This window comes from Acinonyx jubatus, chromosome A1, assembly GCF_027475565.1.
Source record: "Acinonyx jubatus isolate Ajub_Pintada_27869175 chromosome A1, VMU_Ajub_asm_v1.0, whole genome shotgun sequence".
In the NCBI taxonomy this organism is placed as follows: domain Eukaryota; kingdom Metazoa; phylum Chordata; class Mammalia; order Carnivora; family Felidae; genus Acinonyx; species Acinonyx jubatus.
This window is the reverse complement of record NC_069380.1, coordinates 224,534,397-224,559,530: the sequence shown is the minus strand read 5'-3', so window position 1 is coordinate 224,559,530 and position 25,134 is coordinate 224,534,397. Positions and strand designations below refer to the sequence as shown.

The 25,134-nt window shown below is 47.0% G+C and overlaps 1 protein-coding gene across 3 annotated transcripts in view; it reads left to right on the top strand.

The window, feature by feature from the left end:
• TRIO (trio Rho guanine nucleotide exchange factor) overlaps nucleotides 1-25,134 on the top strand; it is a 353,418-nt gene that overhangs the window by 251,049 nt on the left and 77,235 nt on the right. For all 3 annotated transcript variants that reach the window (XM_053202016.1, XM_053202021.1, XM_053202025.1), the window contains exons 28-34: nucleotides 743-835; nucleotides 3,274-3,385; nucleotides 5,132-5,322; nucleotides 7,328-7,429; nucleotides 11,365-11,507; nucleotides 12,081-12,180; nucleotides 24,446-24,689. In XM_053202016.1, coding sequence (XP_053057991.1) covers nucleotides 743-835; nucleotides 3,274-3,385; nucleotides 5,132-5,322; nucleotides 7,328-7,429; nucleotides 11,365-11,507; nucleotides 12,081-12,180; nucleotides 24,446-24,689 — 985 coding nt within the window. The remainder of the gene's footprint in view (nucleotides 1-742; nucleotides 836-3,273; nucleotides 3,386-5,131; nucleotides 5,323-7,327; nucleotides 7,430-11,364; nucleotides 11,508-12,080; nucleotides 12,181-24,445; nucleotides 24,690-25,134) is intronic.

Sequence of the window (25,134 nt, the reverse complement as noted above, 5' to 3'; positions counted from 1 at the left end):
CGGCACTCCCATCGGCAGCGACTCACAGGAATCCTGGCACAACGCACGCACGGGTCCCCATGAGCTTAATCAAAGTGACAAGCAGATTGAGAACACAAGAGTGTAGTAGTGTTTGAATCTCATTGGAAGCATAGAATGTGAGGAGATAACCTTTTTTTGGTGGTGCTGGGGTTTTTTTGAAGATTTTCTGAGAAGAGTGTTAAGAGCCAAAAGATGATGCAAGCACCGCTGGTGGGCGTGGAAAGTCTGAGAGCGCGTGGAGGGAATCCTCCATGGTGTGCGAACTCGTTAGTGAAGGGGAGTCAGGCCAGGGGCGGGGACGTGGTCTTGGCCAAGGCGACGCCAAGGCAAACGCTTAGGAGCTGCGGTGGGAGAGGGTGCGCCCTGTCCCCATCCCCATCCCTATCTCCTCCTGTCTGGACTGAGTGGCCCCGGGCCGGCCCGGGGGAGTTGGAGGCCAGCGCGGGCCCAGAGCAGAGGTTGTAGGCTTGGCCTAGTTGAGATCTGCACGGGAGAGCCAGCAATGTAGATTGGACGCGCCACCTTCTGGTTCAAAGTGATCACCCGTTCTCATGTTCAGCGTATTAAAAGAACAGTGATTTCTGTTTTTCTTTATACAACAACAGTGATATGTGTATATTCATTTTGGAGGTAAAAAGTGCATTTTTAGTTCATGCTAATTCAAATGCTATAATTAACATTGCAGTAACGTTCGTCTCTCTCTATTTTCTTCTTAATTTAGGAAATACAACAGCGGCATGGATTAGCCAATTCCATCTCTTCTTACCTTATTAAGCCGGTTCAGCGAATAACAAAGTATCAGCTTCTTTTAAAAGTATGTATGAAGCATCTTCTGCATGTAAAATTTTGTGAATTGCGCATTACTGTTCTGGCGTTTTTCTGTTTATGTAAAGTAGCCTGAATTTTTTAAATAACACCAAGGCATTTAATTTTTTTAATTCATTGCTATTTATTACCCTGATCAGTTTCTCAGTGTGACAGGTAAATGAGAGACTATTCCTTGTTATGCACTGGAGCTTTGCTGAGTCTGGTCCGTAACATAAACTGAGGAAGGAAGACGAGATTGTCAAACCTGGATAACGTGGTATCTGTGTCCCAGTGTGGCTTGCTGGCTGTGGACCACGCTCTTTGCTGTGTACTTTGCAGACTTTAGGTTTACCTCATAACACTGCTGGTCTGCAGGTGTAGAAACGAGCCTGTGAGGGTGAGGGCTGTGCCCGGAATCATCGCTGGGTCCCTGTTGTCTGGGCTCAGCTCGAGACCCAAATGGGGCTGAAGCCCAGGTAATTTCACCCTCAGGCAGCTTTCTCCCTCTTACGTCTAGTCACATGGCACACACATATTTCTAGAACATGTTGTTCACACAAATCCCGAGTATTTGAGTCAAACTGACCTCTACTTTTTCTTGATTATAAATGATGATAATTAAAGTCATCCTGTAACTATGTATGGTGGCGGATATTAACTAGACTTCCTGTGATCATTAAGCAGTGTATACAAATATCAGATCCTTATGTTGTGCTCTTAAAACTAGCATCATGTTGCATGTCAATTATACCTCAAAAAAAAAAAAAAACAGCCACATTTATAATTTAATGTCTAGTCTTAATTGTAGAACAGTAAAGGAAACTTAGAATTTGTGATGGTTGTCACAGAATGCATTATATAAAAATCAGTGCACATTTTCTTCACTGTAAGAATAATAATTTACAACCTCTACCTGATGATGTTTATCCTGCTGTATCCTTGGCTGGAGAATGTTATTAAGCATCAGAACGTACCGACTGTCCACTCCTCTTGCTAACAGTATATTACACATCTATGTCCCCGGTGCTGGCCTCACACAGCAGTAGGGAGGTGGTATGTAAATTTTCTGGATATAAAAGAAGTTCAGAGATGGAGTAATGAGATCCTGAAACTCTTTGCTGATGAGAAAACTCTAGACACAGAAATGGCTGTATTCTTTTGTGAAAATGGTATCATATGGGGTATTTCTATTGGGAAAGCACTCCTGCATTTCTGTATCAGAATCCGATGAAGTGCTTGTATGACCCTCAGCAGAAGTAGGAGGTTGCCACAAACGTGAACTAGAAGTCAGGAGGTTAAGTCATTCACATTCACATCAGCTCACTGCTTTTTATTTGTGCAAAGGCGGTTTACCTTTTGGTGTCCTCAGCATTTAAGAATCTTGTTTTTAGCATGTGGTTCCACTAAAGACCTCTTCCTCGGTGACCTCACATCTAGTTAATCACTATTAAAATAGGGCTTTAATTTATAAGCCTCACGTTATTCTTCCCGGGGGTTTTAAGGAGAATAATTATAAGCTCTGTTGAGGTCCCAACGAATGTTTTTTGACAGTGAAGTTAATTTCTCCATATAGCATTTTTAAGCACTTTTTTTTTTTTTTTTGCCAATCTGCTTAGAATAATAGGCAAAAAACATCTGGTCATGAGTAAACATGCTTGTCTGGTGCAAGTTGCTCTAAAACTGTCCACTGTGGGACCAAAGCTGAGTGCGGTGCCCTGTGCCTTTGGTCGGCCACTAGGACACGGAAAGTTGTGATTACTATTACTGACTGATTATAACCATACTGTGGTAAGAAAGAGTCTTGGACCCTGCCAGAACGTGGATTTATTGTCCTTGTTCGCATTCATTTAACAGCAGATGTTCCTCTAAGTAGATCTGAAACATAATCACACTCGGGCAAGTGTGATTAGATCATTCACGCTTTTCCAAATGTCCTGCACACAGAGGGACAGCATTTAACGTAGACACGGCTGCCGCTCGTGTTCTCGCTCACGGCCTGGGAGCTCCAGGGTAGATGGGGCGTGGCACTAACAGCACCAAGGAGTTCAGATCACACTGGGCTGCCTCGGGAGGCATAGCAGTCCTGGCTGGACTCGGCCGTGACCTTCAGATAAAACCAGTAGCTGATGATGCTTTACTGTACTAATTGCGTGTTTCTGTTTGTCATTTTTGAGGCTTGGTAGTTGATCTGTACACTGGTTTCATCTTAAACGGTGACTGCATCTGGTTTGCTCTGATCTGAAGAAGCATCCTGATTTGAGCAGGACAGACCCCTCCATTCGTTGCGTAAAGAGGCAGTAACTCATTTTCTATGCGAATATGTGCCCAGTTGACCACATTCCGCTGTTATCTTGAAAATCGTGGATTTTTCATGCTCTTTGCTGCAAAGATCTTGTTGGCAGAGCTTTCGGCGTTTGGCTAGTTGACGGTATTGGTCTTTTACAGGAGCTACTCACTTGCTGTGAGGAAGGCAAAGGGGAGATAAAAGACGGCCTCGAGGTGATGCTTAGTGTGCCAAAGCGGGCCAACGATGCCATGCACCTCAGCATGCTGGAAGGTAATGGGCTCTGCATGTCCCCAGCGCGTCCGTGCACTTCCTCCTGACACTGGTCTAAGTGGATTTCCCACGCCCTGGAAGTCTTGGCTTTGCGCCTCTATGCTTGGGTGGGAGTTAAGAGTTTAGACGTGAGTACCTTCTTTTTGAGAAGAACTGGTTTCATTGCTTCCCTTAAGGATTACGGAAAGTACTTCGACCTCATTAAAAGCATGTCCTTGACCGTTAACTAGAGAACAGCCTGTCTGCACTTGGAACCCCAGTAGCACCTTGCGTCACTTGCCTTAGGCAATCTGGTCTCCGCGTGGATGGATGGGTAGGAGGGAGGCAAGATCAGTCCCCTGTGATGATAAAAAACCCTTCAAAAAGCTTGTTGTTTCCCCATATCTGTATCCATTGTATCACTTACGAGAGCTTTGAATGTGGTGGCATGTAACATAGTGTACGATGTGGTGAAGAGTCAGATAAATAAAATTAAAAGTTATCGTTGCAAGTGAGATTTCCATGGATGCGTGTGTTTAGAAAGGCTCTTTCTGCATTACAGAGCTTAAATCTTACTATCAGCGTACGCAGAATTATTTACGAGAAGTAATCTTGCCCCAGATGCTTTTTTATTGTCTCCATCATCGCTAGTATCGAGCAAGGGAATTAGTTGGGGCACGGGTGCAGCTGTTTGCAGCAGAGCCCCAAAAATCAGAGGCCAGGAGGCTTTTTCTTTCTCTGACGTGAACCCCTGAGCTGGTGTGGCAGCCCTTCACGGCACCATCGAGGACTCAGGCTCCGTTCACTCTCTCCCCTGCTTAAATGCTGTTCGGTTGGCTTGGTTCAGGATGTGTCAAGACCACATTACCATTCCGTCCAGCAGAGAGAAAGTGAGGAAAGAGGGAGGGCAAGGAGCAGCTAGAAGGGCTGAAACTAGAAGTTGTACACAGGACTCCCAGCGGCCTCCCAGTGGCCTGAGTTGTCCTAGCTGCCGAGGGGCTGGGAGATATCGTGCTTATCTGAGCGGCCACGGGGCTTCTGTCTGTGGAGGAGAAGGGGAGGCCAGTAGTTGAGAGAGGGCTAGCAGCCCCTGCCGCAGGTATCAAACCACTTTGCCAAGCCCTGGGAGTTGAAAGTCCACACAGCAGGCCCCTTCCACGAAGGGAGGAGCAGGGGGAATCCCACCCCTGTGGCCAGAGTGTGACACACATGAAGAATTCTGCCCTCAAAGAGGGGGAGAACTCCCCAAGGAAGGCCAGACCAGAGCTTGGGGAAAGGCTCGGCCTGTGGCAGAACGTCCAAGAAGGGTGTTCTAGGCTGAGGATGCAGAGGATCAGGACGCAGGCTGGGGGTGGGTGACGGCCTGGGGAAGGTCCGGGACCATTCTGGACAGGGGAGGAGGTTCATATGATGGAATGCCGTGAGTAAAGGCTGAAGAGAAGTAGGGAGTTCAACCAAATCTCAAATGGTGTGAGTGCCACCCTAAGATCGAATTGAAAGGATAAAGTCATGAAGAATAATTGCCTTATTTTTTTGAACAAGAGCAAATATATGCAAAGTCATGTTTTAGGAAGAATTCTCCTTTGTCAGACTTTGTCAGGTGGGGTCAGTGCTGGGAAACCGGAGTCGGGGGCCCAGACGGGAAACCAATCTGAGATTTAGTTGATGGGCACTGAACAAATGTTTAAATAGTCACATTGCTGTCTTGTGCATCCTTTTTTATTTTTCTTTCAAATTGTGTGTGCTCCCCTTTCTTTTATGTTGCAGGGTTTGACGAAAATATTGAGTCTCAGGGAGAACTCATCCTGCAGGAATCCTTCCAAGTGTGGGACCCAAAAACCTTAATCCGAAAGGGTCGAGAACGGCATCTCTTCCTTTTTGAAATGTCTTTAGTATTTAGTAAAGAAGTGAAAGATTCCAGTGGGAGAAGCAAGTACCTTTATAAAAGCAAATTGTTTGTAAGTACGGACGTTCAGAATTGTAAATTTTAAGGTAACACACTCGTGACCTTTTTGCAGCTAGAAAAAAATTACTGCTTGTTGCTTTCAGTTTAACCTTCCAAACTCTGCTCCGAGGTGGAACTCTGAAATTGTAAGGTTTTCATCTTCCTCAGGGAAATTTTCCTGCAGTCTCAAGTCCACTAGAGGGAGCGCATGGTTTTAGCTTCGCTGAACTTAGAAAACCTGGTTTTTTTCTAAATGCCATAGACTCTTAACATAGGCCGAGAAAACACCTTTTTAGTGAATTTCAGTTTATGTCTTGTGTGCCGTAACTAGCTTCATAAATAAAGTAATCATATGAGACTTCGATTAAGTAAGTTCTCATACCATTCTAATTAATTTTTCATTCACCAACATTGGCATATACTTAAGCAGTCTTCCTGGTGGGCTCGCTGTAGGCTCTTCGTGATGAGGTGGGATTTTTTCCCCCCATAAAGATAATAAGTGTGTGAAAATTAAGTAAATTTATGGTTCTTTGCAATAGCAAAGTAGGGTTATTAAAGAAAATGTATATAAGCAAAAACAGTTTTAAAGATCCACAATCCCATCTGTAGAGAGACAGCTTTCCTGGAGTGCTGGGTCGATACTGTGTTACATTTGAATTCTTTTTTAACTTGTGAGTGTGCTTTCTGGCAAAAGAACATACCTGATGCCTCTTTTCCACAAGGAGCAAAGCCCAAGGAGTCTCTCTGTAAACCACACGTTGACTCTAAGGATGGTCTCAGGCCGTATCACCCCCTGGATCTGCCGTATTTCCATGTTCCCTCAGTGGGACTATCTCACGGGCTGTTGACACAGAACTGCTGGGCAGGGCCAGGTTGGCGGAGCATGGGACAAAGGATGGAGCAGAGCTAATTGAAAATCACCACCAGAGAAAGAATAGAAAATGCAGTAGAGTTTGGTGTCTTCTTTACACAAGATACGGTGGATCACTTACAAATATCGGCAGATACTTGAACAATGTCCACATTACACATTTTTATGGCATCCATAGATTAATCAAGTTCCCAAAGTAATAAAATACTACCAATGTAGAAATCGTCTTAATAATAATCTGGGATTTGCAAGTTCAAACTAATGATTTTCATACCATTTTCCTTGGCTTATGTCCTGTTTGAGATTGTCTTCTGGCTCACAGCCCACCTTACATCATTTTAGATCATATTCTAACTGGAAGGAAGACCAGCAACATTGCTGGCTAGTAATTTCACTATGCTGACTTTAATCTGTCCTCAGAGACCAAGCTAGTCTGTTTTAGAAGCTGATACATCTTCATTTAATTTATCTTTTAAAAGTTAAGGTTCCCTCCGAGGCCACAGTTATGAATCACTTCCTTTGCTGGAGGGAGGAGAATGCACCAGGGGTGAACTTGATTGTGGGGGAGGGACTGAAGATGCTGACCTTCACCTACGCTCTTCCATGTGCTCACAGCACAGCGGCATGTGTCACAGAGAGACATTTTGTCTCTTGGCCCTTAAACTTGTTAGTGCAACACTAAAGGTTAATGCTTTTGACAAACAAATTGGGAAATAACCGTGAAGACATCTCCGCCTTCTGCGAAGCTACTTCATTCATGCCGAAAACGCATGGCAGGCTCCTCTGCAACTAGGACAGATTCATTTCGTCGTTTACAGGTTGCCAATAGTCAGCTCCTGATTTTCCAGATAACACGATCTTTAGATATTTTGGTTTCCATCCTCTGTATGTGCTGGTTGACCTACACCAGGATCCCCAGCAGTGGTGCTCAGAGCAAGTGAAAGGGCTGCAACCAATCATGTGTGGCCTGAGAACAAAATTTCCTCGTTTTAACTAAAGATCCAAGGATTACCTGTCAATGGAAACAGACTGTGGTGTTATAACCTAACGTGACCACAAGTCCCCCAAAACCATTTTCTTGGTCTTCGTTCTGTGTCCTGCTGGAATTGTTTCTGTCCTCTAACTTTTTAATTACGTTTGTATCCAGACCTCAGAGCTGGGTGTCACAGAGCACGTGGAAGGAGACCCTTGCAAGTTTGCGCTGTGGGTGGGGAGGACACCAGCCTCAGACAATAAAATCGTCCTTAAGGTACGTCTGTGAGGCTCAGGAATGTGCAGTGTGACAAGTTTATGGAGGCTGTGTGTGCTTTTTCTTCCTGTTGTTGAAACATTGGTTTTCATATCATTTTATTTGTTCTTTTTGTGTTCTGTTGGGATCGGCGATTACCACAAAAAGAATAGTAGAATAAGTTCAGTTTGGTGTCATGGGGTGAAACGCCTTGAGCTAAACTTTCGCTTGCCTACCAAGGGTCAAATGGAGAAGGACGTTTTTAAGCTTCTCCCACTCTTGCCGTCTGCAGAAGGGTGAGTGAGTTCTGCAAGAGATGCAGGACGTTGAGATACAAGAGGAAGGAGATGCGGGTCAGCAGGTCCCATTGCACACTTCACTTACTTTCCAAAGGGAAACAGGCACCTGATGAACTTGTGAAGGCCTTGGGCAGTTTCAAGGCTGAACATGCCAAGAGTCTTCATGGGGTCTTAGGCTCTTTGCTTTCTAAATAGGGAGAAGAGAAAAAGGGGGATAATGATCAGTTACAGGGGTCAATAATGTTAGGATTTAAAGCATTCAAAAACATTAAGGGTGCTTTTTGGGGGTGTGTGTGTGTGTGTGTGTGTGTGTGTATTTGGGGGGGAGGAAAATAAAATATGTTTGGATACTTTATTTGAACTCTGCTTTAATCATACTAGCCTCTCCTAGGAAAGGCACAGGGCTCTAAGGGTATCTTGTGTACTTCCCTCTTTCTGTGTTTGAGAAAATACAGATGGAACGGTCTATCTGGAAAAACCATGGCGATTTCGGAATGTTTTGTGAAAGATGTTGCTGAAGATTTGTAGAATATTGGGAGATGAGCCAAAAGCTTAATAGGACTCTGGTGTGTGAATTGGCATGCCAGTGATCCTGTCTCGTACATTCCTTTTAATCTCTCAACAGTATTTCCAGCAACTATGAGTTACTCATCGATACCTCGCTCTTACAGAATTTGTACTTTGGTGAAAGTATTGTGTTTCTAAGGCCTTTGTTCCCATGGAAATGATGGATTGTTTTGCAATGAATATATGATTACCAGCCCAGTGTGTTCTTGTTAGTATTGGCATAAAGCCCTATAAAGTATAAATTGCACTGATAGCTAAATATTAGATAACTTTCCTAAGGCATAAAATTTTAAAGTATACTCAAAACCACAAAACTTCCAACTCATAGGAAGCATCTCTCCAGATTAGCTATAGTGATAGATATCAAAAGGTGTATCTAAGAGATAGTGCCAGATGTTTGAGCCAGACAGGGACTACTTTCACGTAGGACATAATAAAACACTCATGATGCAATTCAAGAATAAGATTTCCTTTAGGCTTTATCAGATGAGAGTCTTTTAGGGAATTTGGGGTAATATTTTTCTGCTTTCCAAGGAAAGGCTAAAGAAAATGATGTCCTCATTCATTTTAGAGATTGCTCTGTGGTGATGGAGATGGAAACCGAGGCGGTGATGGAGGAGATGGAGGTGGTGGTGGTGGTGGAGCTGGAAGTGGTGGAGGCAGAGGAGGGGAGGCTTGGGGGGGGGGGGGGCGGGGAGGAGGTGGAGATGGAGGTGAAGGTGGTGATAGAAGTGGTGGAGGTGGAGACGGAGGTGGTGATGGAGACAGAGATCATATTGGAAGTGATAGAAGTGGTGGTGGAAATGGAGGCGGTGGTGATGGAGGTGATGGCAGAGATCACGGTGGAGGTGGAGATGCCAGCAAAGATGGGGATGATGGTGGAGGTGGTGGCGGAGGAGGAGACGGCGGTGATGGAGGTGGTGGTGATGGAGATGACGGTGGTGGTGGAGATGCCAGCAAAGATGGAGATGGTGGTGGAGGAGGCGTTGGTGGAAGTGGAGGAGGCGGTTGTGATGGAGATGGTGGTGGTGGTGGTGGTGGTGATGATGGAGGTGGAGGGGGGAGCAGAGGTGGTGGTGGAGAAGACGGCTGTGCTGGAGGAGGTGATGATGGTGGTGGCAGGGGTGCTGGTAGTTGTAACACAAAACGTTGGTCTTTTTTACGCTGTACCCTGGAAAGGAGAGTCTTATTTCTAAATCCTTCCTGAAACAGATGAAAACTACCAAGAGTCTGCATCAGACTGTTCCCATCTCTCAGACCAGTGGGACCTTTTACTTAGTACTTTAGCTGGCTTGCCTTTCTGTTACAATTTCTCAAAACCTGGCACCTTTTTTCCTTGTTTAATTTCTTTAAGGTCAGGAGAATTCCTCTCCATAAATGTAATGATCACCTCACTGTGAAATCATGAGAATTCCGTTTATTTCTGAACCGTAGTAATAGTTTCCCTCAGTTGTCTGTAAACTCTGCCAAATGTTCTTTCTCAGATGCTTCTCTTTGCTTAACCTGAATGTTCGCATCAGGCATTTAAATGCCAGTAGATCTGTAGTTTTCAGAGTTGGCCACCCTGAGACACTTTGGTTTCCTGCACAGGCTCCCGTAGTCCCTGATCGCCCTGCCTCTGGCCCCAGAAGCACTTGGGTTACTGCCTTCCAGTCTCAGGTCTGGGAATGGGAGCAAGAGGCTCCTTTTTGCCCCCCCCCACCCCCGCCTCCCTGCATTTAGTCCTCTGTTCCTAGCCCTCAGCGACTTTAAAGACACATCCTCCAGTGAAAACATTTTATTTAGAAAAAAGAGTCTCAATTTTAATTTCCTTTCCCAACATGGGCTCCGACTTGCTGTTTTTGAAGACAAGGTGCACCATGAGAAAACACTTGGCCCCTCTCCGCCAGGGGCTCAGCTGCGACCCCTCTGACAACTGTTTCGGTCATTGACAAGGACTTATGCTTATGTCATAGGAAGTTGATGTTTCTTACAAGGAAATGAAAAACTGTTACTAAGGCCCAGAACGTGCAAAAAGAAAAAAAAGAAAAAAAAACCTCCTTTGAGGCAAAGTAAAAGAAAAAAGTGTGGGCAAAGCGATGCCATATGTGTTCATTCCACACATACTGAGTATCCACTGTGTGTCCTGTTTGGAGCACGTTTTCAGAAGTTGTATTGGGACCGGGGTAAATCCACCGTCTGTAATTGGCAGTAAGGAAACTGGTCCAACCGGAAGCAGGTGAAGGCGGAAGTCGGGAGGATGGGCTGTGTCATCCCATGGATGGCATCCACCCCGTGCCAGCCCGAGAGTCCCGGCTGCTTCAGCTACTCGCAGTGTCCCATGGGGCACATTTCTGATGTGTCCATGCCATGGTTCCCCCCTTACAACACGAGGATGGGGGGGGGGGGGCGGTGACCCCGCAGAGCAGTGGGAGTGAACGCGGGTGCAGGTGGGGACACGGTGGCCTCTGCAGCTGCTGTCCAATGAGTACAGTGAATGAGGCAGCAAGATGGGTGGGCATTAGTGAGGGCCACGAACCGCCGACTGCTAGCCTTTGTCTGAATAGCTTCCAAGAAACTTTAGTTTGGGACTGGCTGCGTTTTCATGTTTACCCACAGCTGCTTAAAAGGTTGTTGTTGTTGTTGTTGTTTTAACATTTATTCAGTTTTGAGAGACAGAGACAGAGTGCGAGCTGGGGAGGGGCAGAGAGAGAGGAAGCCACAGAATCTGAAGCAGACTCTAGGCTCTGAGCTGTCAGCACAGAGCCCGACACGGGACTTGAACCCACGAACTGTGAGATCATGACCTGAGCCAAAGTCGGACACTTAACCGACTGTGCCACCCAGGTGCCCCTTAAAAGGTTTGGGGACTGGGGAATTGCTGATTATGAAAATAATTCTGGAGTAACATATGTGCTATAAAATGAAAATGGTTTTGATGAAAAAATACTCAAAATGGCAAATTAAACATGGGATGCAGTTGCTTTTCTGCTGAAAAGTTATTTTTGAGATGGGGAAACTCAGGGAATGTGGGAGACCTGAGTGTGGTTAGAGCAGGTTCTGGAAGGGGGACGCCTTCTGTGTCCTGATGGACTCTCACACCTCGTTAAGGCTTCCAGCATAGAAAACAAGCAGGACTGGATAAAGCACATCCGCGAAGTGATACAGGAAAGGACAATTCACCTGAAAGGGGCCCTGAAGGAGCCCATTCACATCCCCAAGACGGCACCGGCTACGAGACAGAAGGGAAGGAGGTGAGTGCTGGGGGCCTTTCGGTAAGTTTGTTTAATAGGAAGAGAACAAGGCAGTGTTAACTTACTGTTTTTCACAGATTGTTTTTCTTAAATATCTTGAGGAATATTTTTTTTAAACACACTGTATGTATAACATCATCCTTAGTAATGAAATTGCTTTGTCACGATGAGAACCTCCCTTCGGCCTAAAGAAAATGAAGGGCTGGGTACAAATCCCTGTCTGTTCCCCTTTCCCACCGCAAGTGTGAATCTGGACACACATGTAGGTCGTGCCTGTGACCAGGACCAGCTGTACTGTCACTTCGCTGTTTGCCTTTCTCATTTCTGAGGCAGAAGTACCACACCTGTGTTTTACCGTTGTGCGAATTAAGCAGGGGGCACACGTCCGCCACTCATCCCAGCGCGCAGCCGAGAGGGGTCGGTCACCGCTCACGCGATGCTGGTGGCAGCAGTGACGCAGATGGATTCGTGCCTCTCTGAGCAAATCTGTGTCTCTAGCGACTCATAGACGCTCTGCACCAGTCTTGACCAACCCCGTAGTGTCAGGAATGAAAAGTGTGTTTGCTTCTTCAGGGACGGAGAGGATCTGGATAGCCAGGGCGATGGGAGCAGCCAGCCTGACACCATTTCAATTGCCTCACGGACGTCTCAGAACACACTGGACAGCGATAAGGTAAGCTGTAACAGCACTTTCTTGGGTGAATGTAGCTAGTCTTGGCTCTGATAGGAAGCAGCCTGTTTCTGTCTATAAGTGACAGTTTGTCACCAGTCCTTTCAAACAGTCACTGTGTGCTAAGTGGTGCCAGGCACAGAAGCAGGAGCAAAAAGTTGGGGATGTCAGGGGTCAAGTCTGAGGATTCAGGAAGAAATTGCCTGCCCTGCCCAGTGCCATCACCTGGTTTTCTGTCAGGTGTTCTAGGGCAGAGTGTTTAAGCTTGTCAATTTTACATAAGCAGAAGAGCCTATCACTTTAAGTTAAATGCTACACCAAGCCCTGAGGGTGAAAGTGGATCTGCTCCGATTGAAGCAGGAGCCCTGGCATTCTCAGGGCGGCACAGCAGAATGCAGGGAGTGAGCCCCGAACCAGCCTGCACCTGAGCTGACCGCCAGGCACACAGATCTGATCGTTGTCGGAAAATACGCATGTAGCTGTGCCTTCTACGGAAGGGGTGCGGTGTGGAGAATCCCGTGACTTGTCCTGATGGAATCCCAAAGCCAACAAAATACATCGACAGGAGACTTTGGAATCCAGGCTTCCATCACGCACAGATACGCAGAGTTGGGGGACAGTCACATCAACTAAGTCTTCCATTCCCACTGAGATGAGCACGTGTTCTATTTCTAAACTGCTAGACCAAATTCTTTAAAAAGGTTATTTGACCGTAAATAGGGGTTTTATTTAACTTGCCACATCGAGGATTCCTGTGTTCCTGAAGCACAGCCCCTCATTTGTAGCCCGGAAGTGTCTCGCCCTCAGCGTCATTTGGAAGGGGCTGCTGACAGAGGAGCGGGCCCAGTGTCTGGGCCCAGATGGTGGGCTTTTCCCACTCGGTCTTGCAGAGGATTCGTGGTGTGTGATGCGGTTGGCAGGAGGGCAGTGAGCAGGTTGGAAAGCATTGCTCTTTTACAGCGATTTCGTTTCTCAGATCTTTCTGCTTTGAGTCATTTGTTGTTTCTGTTCTGCTTTTTGAGTTTACTAAATAGGAAGTCCTAGAACTCTGAATGGTTAGAGTAACAGGACGGGAGAATAAACACGGCATCTCGTTTTTGTTTTGTTCAGAGCCCGGTGGCCGGTATGTCCTGCCAGGGGTAATAATGGGGAATAAGATGAATGACACATCAGGCGTTCAGTGCGGAGCAGCCGTTTCTTCTGTGGCCCCACCCCATGGCCATTTAGTTAAGAGAATAAAGTTCGAACTTGGAAATGTTTCGTTAGAGTAATTCTGGTTCTTTTCTTTTAAAAAAAAAAAAAAGATCGAGGTGACAGAGTTATCAGAATCGCCCGTTTATACAAGACCTCCACCTAAAAGCGGTGTTGGAAGTAATAGGAGCTCAGGTTGGGGCGCGGCCACCTTCACTCAGACCACTTCATGGGCTTGCTTGGGTCAAGCGTCCCCACGGCAGCTGTGCGCCCAGCAGCCCCCAATTCGCATTCTCACCAGATGTGCTCTGCTGGGTCTGGTGTGGGTTTACTCTAGAAATGAGTTTTAAAGTTTACTTGTTAGAAATGAAATATTTGATTTCTTATAAACTTTATTTAAATCCAAGTTAGTTAACATACAGTGTCATAATGGTTTCAGGAGTAGAATTCAGTGATTCATCACTTACATATAGCACCCAGTGCTCATCCTAATAAGTGCCCTCCTTAAAGCCCATCGCCCATCTAGCCCATCCCCCCACCCACCACAGTTCTCTGTATTTAAGAGTCTCTTATGGTTTGCTTCCCCTGTTTTTATCTTATTTTTTCTTCCCTTCCTCTATGTTCATCTGTTTTGTTTCTTAAATTCCACACATGAGTGAAATCATATGGTATTTGAGTGAAATTGCCAAAGAGATAAATAAATGTAAAAGGTTTGCCTTTTAGAAGGTGTGCTAAGACTTTTCTAGAGGTTGGTCCAAAAAGAAGGGGCAAGTGTCTTTTTAGGCAGCATGTGGTAATTGGGTGGTTGGCGGTAGTGGTGTGGAAATGCCCCCTGGGTCTGGTTAGGTGCTCTGGCTCTCCCGTTCCCACTCTGAGATGGCAAGCGCCCACTCCTGGCTCCTGGTCCCCTGATGTGTGGCTGACTGCAGTTCACAAAAATAAGGCTGTGTCCTGTAGTTAGGAACCGTGTAACTGCTTGTGCTTTGGATCTATTGTAGTATAATAGGCTTATGTGAAGTTGGACTCAGGCCTGCACAACTACTATAGAAAAATGAGGCATTATCGTAAGGCTGTTGCTATTAAGACAGCAACTTCTGTTTGTACCCAATGAGAGAGGAGGAATGAACCACGACCAGAAAAGTACAGGTTTGTAGGAATTAATCATTTCACCCTGGGAGTCTGGTGGGATGCTAGGGTCTTTAGAGGACTGCCTGTTACATATTCTGTGGAGGGAATTCACCAGTTTCTGCCTACCTGCTCCACTGCATTGTCTCTAAACTTTGTTGTGTGGCTCAGAAACCCCTAAGGACCACTTCTGCAAGTACTGCCGTGCCCCTGCACCTGGGCTTTGCAGAGGCTCTCCCCGGCTCTTCTGGTGGAGCCGTGACCACAGCCTCCCATGATTCCTAACCGTCTGGAAGTAATGACACTCCAAAACTCATTTTTTAAGTGGACATGGCATGTATTTCCTCTAATATCCCTCACTGAGACCATAGGTCCTTCGTAGGTTCAAAAGTACAAAAAAGGAGTGAGCTATCTTCCTAAGATTGTAGAAATGCAGCAAGTTACTTTCCTCAGTTCTGGGGGTCTGCACTTGGGATGAGAATAAATAGCATGTGAGATATTATAACGATAAGTCAAAATCTGGAGTCTGGAGAGGACATTCCCATTGGACCTTAGAAAGAAGAGATGTGTTTGCTACCACATGAATGCCGGCTTTTGTGTGTTCTCTGCTTCCAAAACATTTTCTTGCAGCCATCTCCCTTTTTGTTCTAGTAGATATTTCGGGGTCGTAGATGATTCAGGAAAACACATTTTGAATATTAGGAAACTACCTGCTTTTTTGAGTCAGCTTGTAAAATGCAGTTTCACTGAACTAGGCTTAACCAGAAAACCCCTTTCCCTCCAATGGCAGTAACTTTTCATGTCTCAAGGTTCTTTTCCACTCCGCAGAAAGTTTAAATAGCCTCTGATGATATAGGCAGATAGATCTGGTGAGGGAAATTACTTAACCATATTCTGCCTGTTTGACTTAATTTATGATGTCTGCTGTGAGTTAGTTGTTATCATGGACTTTGGTCCATTTCAGAAACTGGGTGGGGGGATGTTTTTGACTCGGCCTCTTGGAGACTTCTTAAGGGAAGGTTATCTGCCCAGCGCTGCAGTCATTCTCAGATGAGGCACAGGATGTTTCTGGAAGGGTCTGTTAAGGAGCGGCTCCTGGAGACGCCCTCTTTCCAGGGAGCACTGTTCACAGACCTTGAGTAGACAGGTCACAGATACAAACCACATGCCCCATGAGCACATTTCTTTCCTTGAAAACATCAGTTTTAAAATATGGCATCTCTTTGTTCCAAAAGTAAGTTTAGCAGTGATTCTTGCCCGTATTCGTGGTGCTTAATGCTCATGAAATGATCTTATGAAAATATAATTTGGATTCCAAAGAAATCAAGATTCTTACTCTTGCCAGATTCTTATCTCATTTGTCCTGCGTTTGTCTCCCTGAGGTAGGGAAGAGAATGCTGAGCCAGGCTTCAGGACATTGAGGAGATGGGGGAGGGTTGGATGGCCCTCACACGGCCACCCAGCAGTGGAAAGCGAAAGCCAGAAACAAAATGTGGATTTAATTACCTGTTGGTGCCTAGGCGTTACTATTTCACATTAGGGCTGGATATGGAGGTAGATGTTTTTAGTGTATTAAAAAAGCATTTTTAACCTTTTTTCTTCCTATTTGCCTTATTAGTTTGTGGTTTATTTCATATAACAAAAATTTATAGTATAAGGAAAGTAGAAAATACGGGAATGAAATATAGGCTACTCTAGAACAAAGCATCTTGAGGTCAAGATGAATCACCAAGGCAAGAGGAAGTTGCCTCTGGAAAGGCTGACCCAAGCCTTCAGGGGCCAGTGAGAGCTTTCTTTTACATCTAAGGTAATGCAGTTCTTATTTTTAATAAGTGAGAAATTCATTTGAGACTGACACTTGGCATGAACTACCCTAAGCTTGTAATATTAATATATGAATCCACGTATTTAAAAAAAACAACAAATGGTTTTAGTTACTCTTACTGAAGCACATATATAGCATTGGGTTGGGGATATGAGAGTCTACGTAGTTTAAAAAGTCAACCAACTTTCTCTATGAAGCAACATTCTAACACTTGGAACTTGGGTGGATTTATGTAAATTGCAGCATACATTTTTAAAACTGGCTGAATTCACAGTTTTGAGAAAGGGAACTTGTGTTTAGCCTACTCAGGAAATGCCACACACTTCCTTCCAGCCCCGGTCCCTTGTGTCCCTTGCGTACGTGGCACAGAGCAGCGTCCCTGGCACAGAGCAGCGTGGCCGGGAGTGAGGTGAGCCCCGGTCCGGAGCTCCAGCCGCTTCCCCTGGCTGAAGGTGCCAGAAGCTTTGCTCAGAGGAGGTCCTCTGCTGGCCTTGCCAGAGCCCCGTGCCTCCCAGGACCTTATGTAGGTTTTCCCCTGTGTGGGCATGACATCGAGTCATTTTAGTCAGAAGCCTTTCTTCAGGACGGCACATGGTTTTCGTCCCCGCAGACAGAACACTCTGGCTTCAGAGTGGTGACAAAGTAGTCACTCAGAGTACTGAACATCAAAACGGCAGGTGGTTAAGAACAAGGAAGAGCTCGCCAGCCAGATCTCTGGGCTCTGCTTCTCCGCAGCCTTCAGCAGTTACCTCGCCTCTCTGTGCCTCAGTTTCCTCATCTCTAATTGGGGGATGGTGCCATCACCTCGGGGCTATGAGCATGTACTGAGAACATTGCCTGCCTTGCATGTACACAGTTGTTGCTGCGGCTTCCTCTTCAAAAGTGCTGCCTTCTCCCTCATTCCTGGATGTTGATATTCATTACTGGCCGTTGCAGATGGCTGCCTGTGTCATCCTCGCTGCCCTCGTATCTGCCCGCTCTTGAGCACAGTGCATTTGGAGCTGTGTGTGTTTGGAGCTGGAAGCTGCCTTAAGAATACATTGCTCAGTATTAGTGCCTGGACTTAGGCATTTTGGTGGCTCAGCAGTAAAATACCACATAATGGGCAGTCCCTGAAGAAGAGGGGGACCCTTGCTCAAAACATACCCCCCCCCCACACACACACACACTCCCCTTTAACCCACCTCGCTGCGTTGTGGCCACGCGCACATAAAACGACTGCCTGCGTTCCCAGGATAGGGTCGTTCGTCCACGGATACTCGCGGATCACCCAGTGTGTGCCAGCCCGGAACATGTAGGCATGAGCAGGGTGACCAGCCCCCCGCCCCTGCCAGGGTGATGGAGCACACCTGCCTTTGTTCCTTCCTTTTGCTAATCTTTGTTTTCGGTCTTCCTAAGTGACTGTGGTTTTTGTAATTTTTATCAAGTGTTTTAAGCGCTTTCATAAAACCACAAAGTGGAACGTAGTCTTTGATAATTTTAATCAGAAAAAAATCCCCCACGCCAAAGTAGAAAGCCTCAGTTCTAAGAAAAGGTAGGTTTTTGGGTTTTTTTTTTGGTTTTTTTGGTTTTTTTGGTTTTTAATTTTTTTTTTCCAACGTTTATTTATTTTTGGGACAGAGAGAGACAGAGCATGAACGGGGGAGGGGCAGAGAGAGAGGGAGACACAGAATCGGAAACAGGCTCCAGGCTCTGAGCCATCAGCCCAGAGCCTGACGCGGGGCTCGAACTCACGGACCGCGAGACCGTGACCTGGCTGAAGTCGGACGCTTAACCGACTGCGCCACCCAGGCGCCCCTTGGTTTTTTTTTAAATATAAAATTCGGATAGAAATTTAGCAAAAGTGTTTATAAAAGTAGTGGTGCATCGAGAAACGCTTTTTAATGTAAATTTGACGGAACTGGTCAAAGTAACCATCATAGGAGGATGCCCGCTTGATTCAGACGGGAGGCAGGGCGTTTACTCCAGCTGTGGTTCCTTCTGGCGAGAAGCCCAGTCAGCTGGTCGCTGGCTGGCGTACCTTCCCTCTTCCCATCCCTGCATCAAAGACGTGAGGAGTCCTTTCACAGGGACTTCTCTGGATGAAAGATGGTGTTGCTCACTCAGGAAGTTCAGCAAGCGGGCTCCTCTGGGTGAAGTGGTCTCTCAGAGTTTCTGCTGTTCCAGGGCATGGTGACCTGAGGGAGTGCGGGTGGTGTTCAGCTGTCTGCTCCCAGCTCCCGTGCCTCGCTCTGCGTTAACCAATTAAGTTGGTCATCGATCTGTTCGGCGGGTGCTGGCATCCCCGTTCTGGCGTGTTGAGTGAGGGGAAACGTGATGTTAGTGCAGGTCAGCTTCTGTGAAGCCCCATACGAACTCGCTGTCCCACCTCCAGTTGGCCTCACTTTTTACTTCAAAGTTTGCCCTTTTTTTAGGTGGGGCTTTTAAGTTTGCTTTTTCACATCAAATTTTCCATTCCACCTCACGTATATCACACAGTCAGGGAGGCCTTCCAAGAATGATTTTCATGTCAGAAAACCACCGTGCGACAATGTCAGTAAAGAATTAACACCCCTGAGTACCACACTCCGCTTTCTTTTCTGGATAAAATACTGGGTATGGTAAGCTGCTGCTTTGGGGGGAAAAAAATCTTCTCACAGATTTTTTTTTTTTTATGTGCGTGTGTAGTGAAAACCACAGAAAATTTACCATATTAACCACTCTTCAGTTCTCACAGATTTCTATGCTCAGTGTGTGAGAGCCCATCAGAGTGGTCCGCACTGAAACTCAGCAAATTTTGGTGAAGGTTTCTCCCGTGGATTTGGCCTCGGGGTCGGGGTGAGCATGGGCCCGGCTGCTCACCTGGGTAAGATGGTTGCTGATACGCCCCTGTGTCCATGCAGTTGCGCAGTGAGAAGCTTGGGTGGGTGAGAGCCAGGGATGTGACGCCTTTCCTTGGGGAACTCTTAGAGATGCCAGTGGCCGCCCCTCTCTTGTGAGCATTGCCAGTAACGGAGCCGTGTGCTCTCATCCTCTCTAACCAGGCAGCCAATTTTTGGTCTGCTCTGTGTGGAGCCTCCGCAAAACCACAAGACTCTTTTGTGAGGTTTCTGAATGACTGAACTGTACTGGGTTGTAGGATGTGACTGTTCACAGAGTTGACACACTCTGTTCTTTAAGGAAAAATGGCTTTTATTAGACCACAATGCCCCTTTCCTTTTGAATTGCTCTCCGAACATTGGCCAGACACCCACCTGAGTTGATCTTCGGTTCTTGAAGTAGAATCGTTTGCAGCAAGGGCCGCGTGGTCCGCCATGCTAGTCGTAAAGAGCCTGCTCCTCCTCTGGCAGAAGCTGCCCGAGAACTCACCTGGGAGCTCGGTTATTCAGACCAGATGTTTGCCGTTGTCCCTCCAGAACTGTGTGTTCTTGTACAACTGCCTCGTTGTGCACCAGAGAGGGGCATCTCCGAGGAGGGGTGGGCTGAGAATTCCTCCGCTGTGGGTCTCTTTTCGTTACTGCCTTTAACTGGGTTCAGGCAAAGCAACGGCATAACACGGTTTCTCCAGAGAACATAAAAAATAAAATTCGGTGCCGCATGGTGATTGTTGAAGGTTCACATGCCAGCGACCAGAGAGGAGTGTTTCATCCTTTTGGGTGAAACTACAGCTTGTTCATTTTCAGTCATTCTGGAGGGAATTCAGGCAAAGGGACCCTGGTTTGATGCTGCTAATTGTGCATCTGGGTCATTGGAGTTCCCTCCGTAGCCCTTGTAGTCTTGAAGGAGGCATTTCCTAGCTGGCTTCCGTGCTCCATGTGCTAAGGAGGGCCTTTTCACTGCCATGCTTTTTAGTCCCCATATTTGTTGTTTAAAGGAGAAAGGCCGAAAGATCAGGGGGAGGGGGAAACTGTCCTCTGATGTGCATTTCACAAGAGTTAATGTGAGTCATGGAAACTCGGATTTTCATAAATTGCAATCCTAAACTAAACGCATGTGGTGAGGAACCCCTCCTAGAAGTCCCTCAGACACACAGAAGTGAGAAAGATACTGGGAAAACTGTCACAGAGTATGGCTGGAAGGGAAAGTGAATTTTTAAACGAGATCAATGGAATGGTAATTCTTCAGCACAGTAATGAAATTGGGTCACTGTTGGTAGCAGTATCACTGAAAACAAGTATGGTCTCAGTCATACTTAACGATGTATGTTATCTGAACTTTTTCCGATCAGGAATTTAATTCTTACAAGGTAGTAATGATTTACATTGCTCCTTCAAAATAGTTATTTTAAGTCTTTTATTTTAAAAAATTTGTTTTTTTTAATTAGCAAACTGGTTTTATTTATTTATTTATTTATTTTTATTTTATTTTTTTTTTTTAACGTTTATTTTTGAGACAGAGAGAGACAGAGCATGAACAGGGGAGGATCAGAGAGAGGGAGACACAGAATCTGAAACAGGCTCCAGGCTCTGAGCTGTCAGCACAGAGCCCGACACGGGGCTCGAACTCACGGACCGCGAGATTATGACCTGAGCCGAAGTCGGCCGCTTAACCGACTGAGCCACCCAGGCGCCCCAGCAAACTGGTTTTAAAGGCAGGTTTTGTCGTAGGTTTAAAATATTCGGATGTGAACATTGAGACAGAAATGCACAGGAAGTATGTGCTCTAGAAAACATCCAGTTAGCTTCCCCGTCCCTTAAAGATTTGTGCAGGAGATTCTCATGGTAAGACCAAGAAGATAGCGATGTTTTTAAACGATAATCTTAGTGCTGTTTAAAAACTGATTCTTGTACTAGGTTTTGTTAGTAAGTTCTCTGAGGTCTTTGAAAAAGAACTGTATGTAACTCAGTATGAGATTCTTTGTCCGAACAGGCTTGATTTTTATTTCTGATGCTCTGTCAAGTCCACAGATGTTTCCAATAGTGTTTGATTACTCTGTAAGGGGCTAAAGCATCCGTGCCAGAAATAAAGTCAAGCTTAACTCTCCTCCTCAGGCAGCCCCTTTCTCTCCTTCCCACCCTTCCCCCACCCACAGAACATACCACGTGGCTCAGAGCAGTCTGAAAAATTAATAACATGCTCAAGAATGAAGCCAGCAAAGGCCTGGTGATGAGATAATGTGTCCTGAAGTTGTGCTTCCCAGGGCTGGGCGTGGAGAAATGGCAAGGCAGCCTGCAGGCGGGGGTTGTGCTGTGTATACACACACACGCACACACGGGCGGGTCACTGGTGGCCACGGGGGAGCTCCAGCAGGCTGGAAGGGGGCCCCCAGGAAGTATGGGCCCCGAGGGGCCTCAGCACGCTGGACTCCATACTGGGCCTTGTCCACTGGTCACACCTTCCCTGGGACAGGAAACAGCCCTCGTTTTTGTTACAGGGATTAACCCCTTCCATAATGCCATAATGCAGGGTTTTACAAGGGAAATTCTCTCTCTTGGACCTCTGCCTTTAACTCTTTTAACGTGAGCATCTTTGTTCACAGAGAAACGTGTGGGACTTAGCATGGGTTTCCCACAGAGGAATTTATAAAATTTAGAAGGGGATTAAACATTTGTGAGAAATTTCCTCTGTGGCCTAGCAAAGACAGTTCACTTTGTCGATATTTGTGTTGCATTATGGAGGAGTTTTGTTTTGTTTTGTTTTCTGTGGTTGTCTTGTGGACATGTGTTTCTTATTGTTAATATCTAAACTTCTCTCAAAAGACCGGCTATTAGAACAGGAGGATACTGAACAGCGTAGGGCATGACAGGGCCAGCAGGCTGCGGGCCTGTGCAGGAGGCACGGGTTCCCAGTTCTCTGCGGGTGGATCTGATCTGCAAGGCTTCTGGAACAAGGCTGCTTCCCAGCAGGAGGCCCAGGCGGTCCTTCACCCACTGGCCACAGCCCAGCCCGCCTACTCCTCTGTCCCTGTGTGTTCTCTGTGCTGCTGCCCTTCAGGGCGACAGAAGCCTGGGTGTGCTGCACACTGAGCACAGGCAGAGTTCGCTCCTGAAGTCACAGGAGAAAAGCCCACGTTCCATTTCAATTTCTCAAATGCAGCCTCTGCATTTTTAGAGAATCCCATTTTGCGTTTTTCACTTCCGCAAATGTTCATCTGCTTGTGGGATACAAAGCACTGGGCAAGCTAGGCTTCAAGGCTATTCAGCAACCTCTTCGTATGATCCCAGTACCTGCCATTGTTGGCACTGGGACTCGGGGATGACTGAGACGGGCCCCATCTCTCCCCTCACGGACCAGGCATGGAAAGTTCACAGAGAAATAACAAACCCGCTTGCTGGTGCTAAGGGCACGTGCGTGCGCTCACACACACACACGCACAAACAACCCAAGACGTGGCTCATTTCAGAATTGAGACACGATTTATTTAAAAACCTAAGACAGGTGCAGGAGCAACTTCTCAGAGGGCTTTGACAGGGGGCCTGGAATAGAGTGGGGACATGGGGGTTCTGAGCAGACGGATCTCATGGACACAGTGCAGGGCAGGACCACCTCAAGGAAGACACGCTCCAGGCTGTGAAGCACATGAGGACAAGGGGCAGGGTGGGCGGGACCTGGCTGTGGGGGCTTGGGGGCTTTGAATCCCACACGAAGGAACGCGTGTCTCAGATGCTTGAATGGGAGGCTCCGCATTTCAAAAAGGCAGCTGCCAGCAGCGTTCAGATGGCTTGGAAGGTGAGCCTGAAGTTAGGGAGGCCACCAGGAGGTCACCGCAAAATCCAAATGAAGCGTGGCACGGATGGGCAGAGGAAGGAAGTAATCCGAGACATGGCCTTAAGTTTATTTGATAGCGTTTGGAGAGAGAGTTTTTAGCTCGGGTGACTTGATGGTGAAACCATTATCCAAAAGGCAGCATTGGAAGAGAAACAGATCGGGGAGGCGGGTAATGAGTCATGTCCTAGACTCACTGCTTTGGAGGGAAATGCCCGAAACAGTGACGAGAGTCCTCTCTAGCTGCTATCTGGGATGTCTGCTTGGGGAGTGATGGGCACAGAGAGTGTGGTTATGGAGCCGCACAGGGGGATGGTGGACACGCAGCAGAGCTGGAACCTCCTGGGGCAACCTGGAGTGAGGGGCCAGCAAGACAGTCCAAAGATGGGGAGCGGGTGACAAGGTTGTTGTGTAGGAGGGATGTTAATGAGTGTGTGTGTGTGTGTGTGTATACACATATATATACATATATATACACATGTGTATACACACATAAACATATATGCGCGCATGCTGTCCCTGGGGCATGAACAGTGTAAGGAGCAGACAAATGGGACACAGGCCACAGGCAAATAGTGATCACGGCACTGTATCTTTCTGGAGTTCGTGAATGTGCTTCAAAGGGCCTAAGAATTAGTTGAGTTCTAATTTACAGAAAATGGGAGTGAGCTTAGTGGGAGGGGAGAGGTACGGAAAGGAGCCTCAGACCGGAAAGCACATAGCATAGGGAAGTAAGCCAGCGTCCACAGAGCATACGGAATGGCATGCTAAAACACGGCATGGGAAGAGGGCTTGGAAAGGACCCGGCGGGAGTGCCCGCTAAGAGGTATCCTGGGGGGGCGGGGGGGTGGAGAGGAGCTCTTGGAGGGACTGGAAGAGAGAATAAGGCATGCACTGCCCATATGTAGGGATCTCGTGGCCACTTCGGTCTCCCTGCTGTGCGGCTGCTCTCTTTTTCAACCAAGTGGTGCCAGAGAGCCTCACACTAATAGCCTGGCTCAAACACCAAGTGGGAACTGAAACTTCAAGTAAAACTATCATGTTGTCACCGTATGATGCAGTGATCCCCCAAGCAGCCTTCAGTCTTTACTAGTGTGCCCTATGTTTAAAAAGGATTATATAGCACATTTTGAGCAGGGAGATAATGATGTCTCAGGCACAAAAAGATAGGGACGCTCATATGGAAAATTGTATCGGATTCTAACAGTGAAACCCTCAAAAATCATAGCCATACAGTAAAACACGGAAAAGCAAATAACTGCCCCCGTAATTCCAGAGGGAAGCGAAGGGGCAGTGCAACCAACCGGAGAGCCCCCACTCAGGTGGTGGCCAGTCACCGCCCCAGCCCCCGGCTCTTGCTGGCCAGCTCAGCCTCGCCCGCAGGGGCTGCGGTGGCGGGAGCTCACTGACGTGTCCCTCTCCACCCCCCCCCCCCCCCCCCAGCTCTCTGGCGGCTGCGAGCTGACGGTGGTCATCCACGACTTCACCGCCTGCAACAGCACGGAGCTGACCATCCGCCGTGGCCAGACCGTGGAAGTGTTGGAGCGGCCCCACGACAAGCCTGACTGGTGTCTGGTGCGGACCACCGACCGGTCCCCCGCCGCGGAAGGCCTGGTCCCCTGCGGCTCTCTGTGCATCGCCCACTCTAGAAGCAGCATGGAGATGGAGGGCATCTTCAACCACAAAGGTAGGGATCGTGAGGCACGGCTGGCTCGTGCCCAGCTTCTGCCCCTGCTTCTTTGCAGCCTGGTGAGGGGTATGGTCTCTCCTCGTCACTCGTGCTTCTCTCCATTATCACTGTGTCTCTGGGCTTTTCTAATCCATCAAGAGCTGGAGTGGACGTGAGGATTTCACCTGTTACTCAGACCAAAATGGTATCAGTTTGGAGAGAGAGAGAGAGAGGGCTCTTCTTCTGGGGCCAGTGTCGTTCATAAATTGAGAACACGGAAGGTGTGGGTCCTCTCCAGGTGATGAAAGCAGGTAGGGAAGGTGGGACCATATTCAGCGTCTCCTTAATCAGGTTTTCACAATGTGCTTTCTTTGTTTTGTTACCGTGAAATCCCAGAAAAGCAAGCATGCAGGCCCTGAGTGTAGCCAGGCCTCCTTTCTACCTTGTGAAGTATCTCCGAACA